Source organism: Pimephales promelas, chromosome 6 (genome assembly GCF_988280905.1).
Source record: "Pimephales promelas chromosome 6, fPimPro1.hap1.1, whole genome shotgun sequence".
Taxonomy (NCBI): Eukaryota; Metazoa; Chordata; class Actinopteri; order Cypriniformes; family Leuciscidae; genus Pimephales; species Pimephales promelas.
Genome location: NC_142774.1, coordinates 2,480,657 through 2,494,011, shown reverse-complemented (window position 1 = coordinate 2,494,011; position 13,355 = coordinate 2,480,657). Strand labels below are relative to the sequence as shown.

At 48.7% G+C, this 13,355-nt stretch overlaps 1 protein-coding gene across 1 annotated transcript in view; it reads right to left on the bottom strand.

The window, feature by feature from the left end:
* The window catches only part of LOC120459701 (uncharacterized), a 78,672-nt gene that overhangs the window by 6,126 nt on the left and 59,191 nt on the right, over positions 1–13,355 (bottom strand). Inside the window, exons 11-12 of the mRNA XM_089132668.1 lie at positions 6,217–6,600; positions 6,076–6,132 (exon numbers count right to left, since the gene is read on the bottom strand). Coding sequence (XP_088988794.1) covers positions 6,076–6,132; positions 6,217–6,600 — 441 coding nt within the window. The remainder of the gene's footprint in view (positions 1–6,075; positions 6,133–6,216; positions 6,601–13,355) is intronic.

Genomic DNA, 13,355 nt, shown 5'->3' with positions numbered 1-13,355 from the left:
TCTTCGAGTATTTAAACACGAGCCAATGGCATGCAATGCCTTGGGGCTGCGGAAATTTGCATAGCGTACTCCGCCCTACTCCGTGAGTATAAAAGGAGGAAGTGAACGCAACCGCAGTATGTTTTCGCTTCGGAGCCAAGAGAACCTCTTCACTCCTGAAAAGCTAATTCAAGACTCTTCGAGACGAGCATCCTCTTCAGTGTTGGTGTGACGGCGGTACCCAGCGAGATTCTGCATTGCCTGCGATCTGTGCAGTGGTTTGCCAGACTTTGCGCTTCTCCCTGGTCGCCTCAGCGCTGAAAGAGTGAATTTCTAAACTCCTCTCTGTAAAAGAGCTGCACGCGGCACGTCTTTTTAAAGATGGTTCGCCCGTGCCCTTCTGGATGTGGTAGATTTCTATCGTCATCTGATGGTCACGAACGCTGCTTTGTATGCTTGGGCATTCAGCATGCAGCAGCAGCGTTCGTGGATGACTCATGTTCCTTCTGTGGGAGCATGACCATCTCCACACTGAGGTCGCGGCTCAATGATCTCACTAGAGTGAGAGCCCCGGTCCCCCCTACTCGATCGGCTTCCTTCTCGAAAGGGGGCCCGTCGACCCGGGGACCGGGCGATCTAACGGTGACGGTGTGGGATAAAGCCCCGACGATTCCTCGGGCCACACCTCCCGCCTCAGTGCGTGAGCCAGCGGGCGCTAGTTCGACTCGGTCGGTTGTCTCTTCAGCGGCACCGGCTGCTTCGAGCAGCGCTCCAGATGATGATGCAATGTCTATCACAGCATCACTAGGCGGGCTTGACTCCTCGGGAGAGGACGATCCGGCTGCGTTGCCTCCTTCGGGAGTTCCAGCGTTGTCCGCATCAGATCCCGAGCTGACGGCCATGCTGTCTCGGGCCGCTGGGAGTATCGGGCTGGAATGGAAACCTCCATCCTGCCCCGATCTCTCGCGGATGGATCATTGGTTTTTGGACAAGGCTGCCGCTGCAAAGCCACGGCCAGCTCCAATACCTTTTTTCCCCGAGCTGCATGCGGAGCTATCGTGCTCTTGGGGGGCTCCTTTGTCCACTCGAGAGCGCGATCTCTCCCCCGCCTTTCCCCCCCTCGACGGCGGGGCCGCCCGTGGGTACACTGGGATGCCCCCGGTGGAGCGTTCTGTTGCGATGCAGCTGTGTCCACAGAGCGCGTCCACCCGTGGTCCTCCTAAGCACCCATCCAAAGCCTGTGGGTTCTCGTCTGCTATGGCGGCACGATCCTACAGAGCGGCGGGACAGGCGGCCTCCGCTCTGCATGCTATGACCACTTTGCAGGTCTTCCAAGCGAAGTTGCTCAAAGACATGCACGAGGGCGGGACTGATACAACGGCATTTAAAGAACTGCGGTCCGCCACTGACCTTGCTCTCCGGGCAACGAAAGTGGCTGCTCGCGCCGTTGGTCAGGTGATGGCCACTAGCGTGGTTCAGGAGCGTCATCTGTGGCTCAACCTGGCGGACACGCGGAGCGCTGAGCGGACTCGTCTGCTCGACGCTCCGCTCTCCCAGGTTGGCCTTTTCGGCGGTGCGGTCGAGGACTTTGCCCAACAGTTCTCCACTGCCCAGAAGCAGACGGAGGCCATTAAACACATCCTGCCCCGACGACCAGCTGCTGCCTCCACCCAGTCGTCGGCGCAGGTGCCTCCCCCTGCTCGCCGCCGAGGACGCCCCTCTGCGGCTCCCCTCCCTCCCGCCCGGCCCCAGCAGCAGCCTTCACCCGGGCCCCGGCGTCGAGGAGGCCGCAGACCGGCGTCACAGCCCCCTCAGGCCGCACGCCCCGCTAAACGCCAGGCCAAGCGAAGATCCTGATACGGGCAGCTCAGTGTCGATCTCGAGTCTTTCCCAGGAGGCGGTAGCAGGCCCCCTCCTTCCCCCGGTGGAGGGCCGGGGGAGAATCTTTTGTTCTCAGCTCCCCGCTGCTCACCCACGGGTGGGCAGCACCCTGAACTGGTTAAAGAAAGACTTGACATCCTCACTGAGCTCACAGACTGGAGTGAGTGCCCTCGATGCCCCAGTGTGTCAGCCCACTCACTCCTCTCTGTCTCGGAGGGCGCGGAATGGTGCGTGTGTCGCCCCCGGGCTACGCCAATCCCTTCCCCCTCTGTCGCCAGACCCCCGGCAGAACGGACCCCCGTGGAACGCTCCGCTTTCCCTGGTCCCTTCTGTCGGGGAGCGGGCTTCGACGCATCCGAGCGGGGTCATCCCTGCACGCGTGCCAGTCGACCCGCCACGCTGCCCCTCCGGGGGGACGTCTGTGGTTCACATGACCCCGCTGGCTCACTTCCTGGAAGCCTGGCTAGTGCTTCCTGGGGTATCCCGCTGGGTCATCAGAACGATCAGATTCGGCTACGCGATTCAGTTCGCACGGTCTCCTCCCCGCTTCAGGGGAGTCCGCTCCACGATAGTCGGTGGCAATGCCCCAGTCCTGAGAGCGGAGATTGCGACCCTGCTGGCGAAGGGTGCAATCGAGACGGTCCCTCCAGCCGAGGTGAAGTCCGGGTTTTACAGCCCCTACTTCATTGTCCCCAAGAAGACCGGTGGGTTACGACCGATCCTGGACCTGCGCATTTTGAACCGTTCTCTCCATCGACTACCGTTCAAAATGCTCACGGCCAAACGCATTTTCGAATGTGTTCGGTATCAGGATTGGTTGGCAGCGATCGACCTGAAGGACGCGTACTTCCATGTGTCCATTTTACCTCGACACAGACCGTTTCTTCGGTTTGCCTTCGAGGGCCAGGCATATCAGTACGCCGTTCTCCCATTCGGGTTAGCTCTGTCCCCTCGCGTCTTCACGAAGATCGTCGAGGCAGCCCTTGTTCCCCTTCGCGAACACGGGGTTCGCATCCTGAACTATCTCGACGACTGGCTGATACTAGCACACTCTCGAGCTCAGCTTTGCGAACACAGAGACCTGGTGCTACGGCACCAAGCCCGTCTGGGCCTTCGGGTCAACCGGGAAAAGAGCAAACTTTGCCCCGTGCAGAGGATCTCTTTTCTCGGCATGGAGATAGACTCGGTCGCCATGTCCGCGCAGCTCACGAACAAGCGCGCGCACTCACTGCTGACTTGTCTTCGACAGTTCGAGGGCAAGAGTGCGGTTCCACTGAAACTATTTCAGAGGCTCCTGGGGCATATGGCATCCGCGGCCGCGGCAACGCCGCTCGGTTTGCTTCATATGAGACCGCTTCAGCTGTGGCTTCGCGATCGAGTCCCGAGGTGGGCATGGCATCGCGGCTCGCTCCGAGTCCCAGTGACTCCAGCATGCCGTCGAACCTTCTTCCCGTGGTCGAACCTCAGCTTTTTACGGACAGGTGTCCCTATCCAGCGAGTTTCCAGACATCTCGTAGTCTCCACGGATGCATCTACCACGGGTTGGGGTGCCATGTGCAATGGGCATGCAGCCGCCGGTTCCTGGACAGGAGCCCAGCGCCTCATGCACATCAATTGCCTCGAGCTGCTGGCAGTACGGCTCGCCCTGCACCGCTTCAGAGCGTTGCTCAGGGGCCAGCATGTGCTTGTCCGGTCAGACAACACTACGGCTGTAGCGTACATCAACCACCAGGGGGGTCTACGCTCGCGCCAGTTGTCACAGCTCGCCCGCCACCTCTTGATATGGAGTCAGAAGCACCTGAGGTCCCTTCGTGCAGTGTACATTCCCGGAGACCGGAACTGGGCAGCCGACGAGCTGTCACGGGTCCGTCCCACCTCCGGCGAGTGGCGACTCCATCCCCAGTCGGTCCAGCTGATCTGGGAAGAGTTCGGGGAGGCACAGATAGATCTGTTCGCCTCTCGGGACTCAGCCCACTGCGCCCAGTTTTATTCTCTGACCTGGGGCACTCTCGGTTCAGATGCGCTGGCGCACAGCTGGCCACGGGGCCCACGCAAGTATGCGTTTCCCCCAGTGAGCCTCCTTGCACGGGTGTTGTGCAAGATCAAGGAGGACGAGGAGCAGGTCTTGCTGGTAGCCCCCTATTGGCCCACCAAGACATGGTTCTCCGATCTCATGCTCCTCGCGACAGCACCTCCTTGGCCTATTCCTCTGAGACAAGACCTACTCTCTCAGAGACGGGGCACTCTATGGCACCCTCGTCCCAATCTCTGGAGGCTGCACGTGTGGCTCCTGGACGGGACGAGGAAGGTTTGAGTTCGCTGCCACCTGCGGTGGCGGCAACCATCACTTCCGCTAGAGCGTCGTCCACTAGACACCTTTATGCGTTGAAGTGGAACCTCTTCGTCAATTGGTGCTCTTCTCGCGGAGAAGACCCCCGGAGATGTTCGGTCAGTGTCGTGCTTTCCTTCCTGCAAGAGGCGTTGGAGCGCAGGCTGTCGCCCTCCACCCTTAAAGTTTACGTCGCGGCCATTGCCGCTTCTCATGAAGCAGTGGAAGGTAAGTCCTTAGGAAAGCACGACCTGGTCATCAGGTTCCTGAGGGGAGCGAGGAGGCTGCATCCGCCTCGTCCTCCCCTCGTACCCTCTTGGGACCTCTCAGTAGTTCTAAGTGCTCTGCAGAGGCATCCCTTTGAGCCTTTGCAATCAGTAGAGTTAAAGTTTCTGTCCATGAAGACAGCACTCCTGGTTGCATTGGCCTCCATCAAGAGGGTGGGGGACCTGCACGCATTCTCCGTTGACGAAGCGTGCCTAGAGTTCGGGCCGGCTTACTCTCACGTGATCCTGAGACCCCGGCCTGGATACGTGCCCAAGGTTCCCACCACTCCCTTCCGGGACCAGGTGGTGAACCTGCAAGCGCTGCCCCTGGAGGAGGCAGACCCAGCCTTGGCACTGCTCTGTCCAGTACGTGCTCTCCGCACCTATGTCGACAGAACGCAGTGTTTCAGGACCTCAGACCAGCTCTTTGTCTGTTATGGAGGGAGCCAGAAGGGAAGGGCTCTCTCAAAGCAACGGCTGTCCCACTGGATTGTGGATGCCATTGCTTTGTCTTACCAGCAGCAAGGCCGTCCGTGCCCCCTTGGTGTGACGGCCCATTCCACTCGGAGTGTGGCCTCCTCTTGGGCTTTAGCGCACGGCGCCTCGCTAACAGACATCTGCAGAGCTGCAGGCTGGGCGACACCCAACACCTTCGCCAGATTCTATAATCTGCGAATTGAGCCAGTGTCCTCTCACGTACTCGTTCCGGCCGGTACTTGACCCGCTCAGGTGTCTTCGCTTGCTCGCCACTCCACTCCCCGGACTGGATAAGTGCGATTTTCCTCAGTTCTTCCATTGAAGACTCGAGTCCTCCAGCACTGACAATGCGGGCTCCACTGCTGTGGCTCTGGATGCTAGCTAGGTGCCTCCATGTGTACGGTTCCCCCTTGGTAACCGTCTCATGTGTATTATCCACTGTAAGACTCTCTGAGCATGTGTCTTCCCTTGGCAAGCCATCTGCCAACCCTGGAGTTTAAAGTGTAGCCACCTACTGCTGGTACTCCAGTTTTCCATATGTGTTCCTATACCATATGAGTATTTTAAGTCCTCCCTCCGGTAGGCATCTGGTAACATGTCCCCTCCGGGATATGTTTCCCAGTGTACCTTGGTAATCCTGTGTCAAAGTAGATCCCAAAAAAAAAAAAAAAAAAAAAAAAGAGGGGTTCAGATTTTCGCAGGGCACTGGAAGACAGCTTGAAGTTGGCGTGATGGCACGGACCCCCGATCTCCGTCACTTCTGACGTAACTCGAAGTGACTACGAAAGGGAACGTCTCGGTTACGTATGTAACCCTCGTTCCCTGAGTAGGGAACGGAGACGTTACGTCTCCCTGCCACTTCTGCTGTATCGCTGGGTAGATGCCGAGTTCAGTCTTGGCTCCTCAGCGAAGACATACTGCGGTTGCGTTCACTTCCTCCTTTTATACTCACGGAGTAGGGCGGAGTACGCTATGCAAATTTCCGCAGCCCCAAGGCATTGCATGCCATTGGCTCGTGTTTAAATACTCGAAGAGGATTGGCTTTCTATGCGAAATCCCCCGATCTCCGTCACTTCTGACGTAACGTCTCCGTTCCCTACTCAGGGAACGAGGGTTACATACGTAACCGAGACGTTTCATTACCAGTTGAGATGGTCACTGGTGTGACAGTTGTAGGGCTGGTGTTAATGCTGCCAGTGTCTGAAAGTTTGGATGAATAATGATTAATCAACAGAAACACAAATATCATGAATGTGTAGAAAGAGCTCATGTGAATATAATTACCTGCACAGTATGCTGAAATGGACCAAGCAGGACTGACCAGCTCATAGACATAATAATCTCCTGGACAGGCTTTGACTTTAATAGGATAAGACCCGGCATAGCAGAAAAAACTCTTACTGCAACTGTCACCGCAGAGCTCTCGAGTGACGACTCCATCTGTTACTGTTGGGTGTCCACCACGGATCCACAGTGGGACTTTAGTGCCACAGCTGTACTCAGCAACACACGTGTCTGAGATATGAGCGCTCATGCCGTTAATGAAGAGACGATACCAGCCGCTCCAGGAGACAGACGCGTCACTCTTGTAGGAGGAGGAGGAGGAGTTAACTTTATTATTGATGGATCTCCATGGATTGTCCAGCACAGTGTAGTTGTAGCAGGGGTCTGTAGAGAGATAAACTTATGAAAAGTTTCATAGAATCACAGTCTAACACATTATATTATACATGTATTTATAATATCTTTAATTTATAACTAAATTCTAAATTATGAAAACACCGGTACAAAATTATAGTCTCAATATAAATATATAAATAAAAAATCCAATTCCCAAATGCCAATAACTGAATTGATATTCACAAAATTTTATTTCCAAATTGAAAAATTTTCTTGTCATTTTTTTTATTCTAAATTTCTTGCATTTGCAAATTGTCACATATTTGTAAATCACCCTGAATTTGTGTGTAAATATTTAAGGTTTGTTGTGTGAAAAATTTATATATTTTTTTTTTATTAGACATTGGGGTTTTTTTTTTCTTTTGATTGAATCATGTGTTCGTTATCTGTGTTCTGCGTATGAGAACAGAGGGCCCTGTTTTCTGTTGATATGTTGATGCAGCTGGAGAGTGTGTGTGAGACACTCAGGAGCTGGTTGGGCAGTGACCTCTGACCTCAGAGATGAGAAGACCCCCTGGTCTTGGAGGTAGCCATAAAGTTCCTTTGTTCCTCTTGTCTAAACAAGTGAATGACAAGAGACAGCTACCACTATAAAACTGCTGACAGACCCCTCCTCATCGTCTCACTCCGCCTGCAGCTGGACTGTGGTTGGACTGGGAACTATTCTTGCAAGGATAAATCTTTTAAAACACCATTGGAATCTTGATGTCTCTTACGCTGTAATGCTGTTTGTTTCATTATTGTTTTTGCCACAACAATTGGTATCAGAAGTTGGGATCTGCCCGGCAGTTTCTTCTGGTCCTGAAGACGACTTGACGACTGATCCTCCTAGAAGCATTAGGCTTCTCGAAAATGAAAAGAGAAGAGTCAAACTGCTTTCAGGGCCAGGAGTGAGGACTCGACTGAGAATCCAGTGGCAGTAAAAGCATGTCGGGTAAGAGACCTAAAATTGTATTTTTATTTCGAATGGTGTAAATTAAGTGAGTCTATTTCTGTGCTGCGGGTACAAGATTTGTCCAGAATTAATTGAGATTTGGGGTCAGATCAAGATATTTCAGGTGGACTTTAATCTGGAACTGAATGAGATGGGGCAGCCAGATCAAGAGATTTCAAGCAGATATAAATCACTATAGTACACCCTTAGCTGATCTTGGGTTCAGAAATCAGATCTGTTGGAGACGTCCAATGCAGTTCACATGCAATGCAATAGCAGTCGGTCAATCCCACCTTTCCAGTAAATAAGGCTTTTTTAAAGCTGCGTATCTCCGCAAAGTGTCTATTGTAAACTCAGCTCTGAAAAAATAGTCTGCAATAGGAGAGCAAATGTAATAAGTTTCGGCCTTTCGAAACTCTGTTTTCAGAGTTTCAAAACTTTTTTTCACCTATTCGCACACCAGTTTTCAGATCACCATTTACAAGGTTTCAAACCTGGAAAACAAACACAGTGGGAGAACACGGACACATTTGAAACTCTGAAAATGTGTTTGCGCAACATCGTAAAAAATAAATGTTGCAGCTCTGAAGAAGGAAATATCAAAAACAACATTTGCAGAAATATTTGTATTTTTTTACATTTTGCAAGCTTGCAAATCTTATTTTTTGATCTTGCAAAACTTTTTTTTTTTTTGAAAATTTTGAGTTTTTGAACATTTAGCTTCAACCTTTTAGATCTTTGTTTTCGCTTTTGAATCATGGCAGGATATTAATCCCATTGCAGACAAACATAATTTAAAGTGAAAGTGTCAAGAGTCTAACAGAAGCAAACACTGATCACCACAAGGAGAATCATTGAAGGAGAAAATCATAAATTGTCATGTTATGCCGAGTTCAGACTGCATGATTTTAGGCACGATTTTGGCTCGCCAACAGGTTTTGAGAAATCGCCGACAAATGCCCGAAATCACAGGCAAATCGGCGCTCGTTCACGCGAGTGACAATCACGCAGTGTGAATGAGCTAAGACGCGAACTGAGAGAATCACCGACGAGTCGCCGACGCCCGTGAGATATTTGGCATGCTAAATATCTGGACCTGTCGGCGATTCAAAATCCTGCTGTGTGAAAAGTGTTTTGACTGAAAACTACATCGGCGATCACCGGCAGCCAATGAGAGAGCAAGACACAGAGCAGCAGGGAGTTCGGGGAGGAGTTATAGATCACATATCAACATGATATGGCATTGTTTCAACAAAAAAAGCTTCTTCTCGGTCTATTTGGACACAATAAATGGAAGAAAAATTAGTAGAAATTTGGCAGGAGCACTCGTGTCTGGTTCACCAGCTGTACCACAACCGGGTCGAAAAAAAAGTCTCACGTGAGCACTCCGGTCTTGCAAGTGTGGTGTCGCGCGTTGTTTCCTTTTCATATCTCACGCGTGTTTGTTGTGAAATGTAGTTTGCGTGCAGCGTGCTAGAAGAGTCTGTCGGCGATTTTTCTAAAGTCATGCAGTCTGAAACCTTCTGTCACCGATCAATCGTCCAGTGTGAACCCAGCAGCGACTGAATGCTGCAAGATAGTCATGCAATGTGAAAAGAACAGCGACCCGACTACTTTGAAAATCGTGCAGTCTGAACTCGGCATTAGACAATTTATGATTTTCTCCTTCAATGATTCTGCTTGTTAACATCAGGTGTCTTCAATAATGCTAAATCATCACTCAATTAATCAATAAATTATCTCATTAACTTTAACACTATTGTGTGTTAATTTAACACTCATCTCAGCATCATATCGTCCATCTGAAAGCAGGTGAAGGTGATTTACTGCTAATCAAGGAATCAGCTTTACTGATTAGATGCGCATAACAATATCGTGCGATATATCGCCCAGCCCTATTACAGGCATCATTATTATTGCGCAACATCGTAAAAAATAAATAAAAAATAAATGTTGCAGCTCTGAAGAAGGAAATATCAAAAACAACATTTGCAGAAATATTTGTATTTTTTTACATTTTGCAAGCTCGCAAATCTTATTTTTTGATCTTGCAAAACTTTTTTTTTTTTTTTGAAAATTTGGAGTTTTTGAACATTTAGCTTCAACCTTTTAGATCTTTATTTTCGCTTTTGAATCATGGCAGGATATTAATCCCATTGCAGACAAACATAATTTAAAGTGAAAGTGTAAGGGTCAAGAGTCTAACAGAAGCAAACACTGATCACCATAATGGTAACATGACAATTTATGATTTTCTCCTTCAGAGATTCTCCTTGTTAACATCAGGTGTCTTCAATAATGCTCAATCATCACTCAATTAATCAATAAATTATCTCATTAACTTTAACACTATTGTGTGTTAATTTAACACTCATCTCTGCATCATATCTTCCATCTGAAAGCAGGTGAAGGTGATTTACTGCTAATCAAGGAACCGGCTTTACTGATTAGATGCGCATAACAATATTGTGCGATATATCGCCCAGCCCTTCGTTTACATGGACCCTTAAAATCAGACTGACGGTTCAATCAGACTAAAAATCTTCATGTAAACACCTTAATCGATCCGACTGGAGAGTCGATCGGATTGAAAGTGGTGCTTTTTTCAGATTCTCATCCACAGACGACTGGTTTTGGGCGTAGGGTTTTACTGCGTGATAAATATAAGCAGCTCGGCAAAATGGTTCAGGCTCATTGTCTTCAAATCATGACCAGAGACAAATAAATATTAAGTCTGCTGTTTAAACCAAATAAAGAACCGCAGTATACTTGTGCAGTGTTCGCATGTCAAAACATAAATTACGATTCGAATCTTTTGACATATAAACGTGCACATCAACCCGATTACTTTATTTATCGTTTGTGAAAACACCGTGTTCGAATTCATCAATCGGATTGATTTCATTATGATTGAACCATGTAAACACAGTGTGGACACATATGTACACTGAGGAGTATTAATTTAACACTGGGGATTATGCTGTGTACAAACCTTGTGTAGATATCCTCCCTAGTTCAGTCTCCAATTCCAGTTTCGTCTGATTCAAAGAGTTAAAACTTTTCTGTAATTGACTTTTCTCAGCAGTGAGATCATTGACTTTGGTCTCCAGCTCCAGTTTCGTCTGATTCAAAGAGCCGACGTTGTTCTTCAGTTGGTGTTTTTCAGTCATCAGATCGGTGTTCTTGTCCTGTAAGCTGATGATAGTGTGAGTGAACTCTTCAACTGTGCTCTTTAACAGGTCTCTCTCTGCTGTGATGGTGATGTACAGTGTGATGAAGACCAGCAGAAGAACACAAATGAGCCCGAGACACACTGTCATCAACACCAAACACCTGCTTCCTCCTGACAAACAGAGACACAAACACACAAAGATCAGTGAATACCCTTCATATTATAAAAAAAGGAGATTAAAATCAACCTTTTAAAGGGGAGGTTGACTGCGATTTCTAAATAACATACTAAATAACTCTATAAAAACTCTATGAAAACTCATTTTAGAGACTAAATAGTAATCATCTGTTAAAAAATACACGCCGACATCACAGACCCCTGATTGAGGCGTAAAATTGTGCAGATTATTGAGGAGAGGTGTACTGTGACTTTTCATAGCGATCTGGGGTACGGTGTTCGACCCAGGGGCAAATCATTGGGTAAAAAAGTCCCATAGACTTAACATTGGCACAAAATTTATGAGATCATATCTTTTGACCAGAAGGTCATAGAGACTTGGGGGCTCTTTTGACTCGGCCTATCATGCAGCCAACAAGTAGTGACATACTAACTTCATATTCACGCCCTAGCAACCACTTAGGGCAGCCTAGAAACCATAAAACAACATATTCAAGCCATATCTCAGCTCCACAAAATAGAAGAAACATGGATTTAGCCTTTTTTGACTTAGACTATCAACTAGTCTTTAAATATAATCTCATCCACTGTATAAGCACACCATAGCAACCATATAGAGTACCCTAGTAACCACCTGAACACATGAATAAGCCATATCTCAGCACCTGAATATCGTACAGACATGGTTGTTGGCTCGTATGCAATAATGTACCACACTCTAGCAACCGAGCGAGCTTTTTGCCACTGCAAGCACCACTTCACATTTTCTTCTGGAAATGTACATTCTAGTTAGTGGTGCTTGCAAAGCAACATTATTGTTATCTTGCATACTTATTATTAGTGGTGCTTGCTGAAAGCTACTATTACTATTACTATTGTGTTTTTTGAGTCGGCTAAAAAGTTTGACGCGCTACTCCTCCCGCAGTTTTTGTCACAGACCCATGAATGAGGTCTCAAAACGTGCGGAGTATTCGGGAATGGTGTGCTATGACTTTTATCAGGGATCGGGGGTACGATGTTCGGCCCAGGGGCGAACAAATTTCAAAAAAATCCCATAGACTTAACATTGCGACAAACTTTGACGATTCATAGCTCCGAGCGAGGATTTCACAGAAGCCTGCGATTTACCACATTTGAAGAGGCTGACAGGCTCTGTAAGAACATACCTCACAATGGGGTAAAAGTTGCACCCCTGGGGCGCAGGAGCTACCCAAAGTTTTCCCATTGACTTACTATGGTGAAGGACGTCCCATTAAATGCATGTGTTTTTCCTACTATGGTAAATTGCATAGGGATTTTGTATTGAACATAGCTCTGGATCACAGTGTCGTAGAGACAAAGGGGCAGGCTCATTTTACTCAGACGGCCAATCAGTCTCTCAGGATCATTGTGAAGCCATCAAGCCACGCCCTAGCAACCATTTAGAGCACCTTAGCAACAACTCCCATAGACTTCCATTGAAAGAGATCGAAGGGATATCTCAGGATATAAGTGTCATTGAAACATGAGGGTGGTCTCGTTTGACTTGGTCCAGCAAACAGCCAATCCTGAATCACCTCAACACTTACTGGCCCTAGCAACCATTATCGAGCACCTTAGCAACCAAAATCCAAAGAGGGATATCTTCCATTCTGAATGTCATAGAGGCATGGGAGTTGGTTTATATAATTCATACTGACAAGCAGCCGTTGGAGTTTCATGATTGGCAGCTGCCAAGCCACTCCCTAGCAACCAAACAGAGTACCCTAGCAACCATTTTTCAAGACCTATAACTCTGCATAAAAAACATCGTAAAGAGATGGGGGTTGGTTTATACAGTCACATTGACTTTGGAGGTTCATGATTGGCAACTGCCAAGCCACTCCCTAGCAACCAAACAGAGTACCCTAGCAACCGTTTTTCAAGACCTATATCTCTGTATCAAAACATCGTATAGAGATGCGGGTTGGCTCTTTTTACTCATGCTAGCAAACAGGACTTGCTACATGTTACACATGCTAGCAGTGAATAGCTACATGCTAATACTGATTAGCTAAGTGTTAAATCATGCCAAGAAAATGCTACAAACTCCATAGTAACCATCTGTGACAACTACCAACCACCTAGAACACCATAGCAACCACCCAGAATACCCTAAGCAACCACCTAACAACATCATAGCAACCTACCAGAACACCCTAGCAACCGCCTGGCAACACCATAGCAACCGCCCAGCAACCATCCTGAACACCTTAGCAACACCCTAGCAACCAACAGAACACCCAAGCAACCACCTAGCAACCGCCTAGCAACACCCTAGCAACCGCCTAGCAAACACCCAGAACACCTTAGCAACACCCTAGCAACCACCCAGAACACCCTAGCAACCGCCTAGCAACACCCTAGCAACGACCTAGCAACATCCTAGCAACCACCCAGAACACCCTAGCAACCACCCAGAACACCCTAGCAACCAACTAA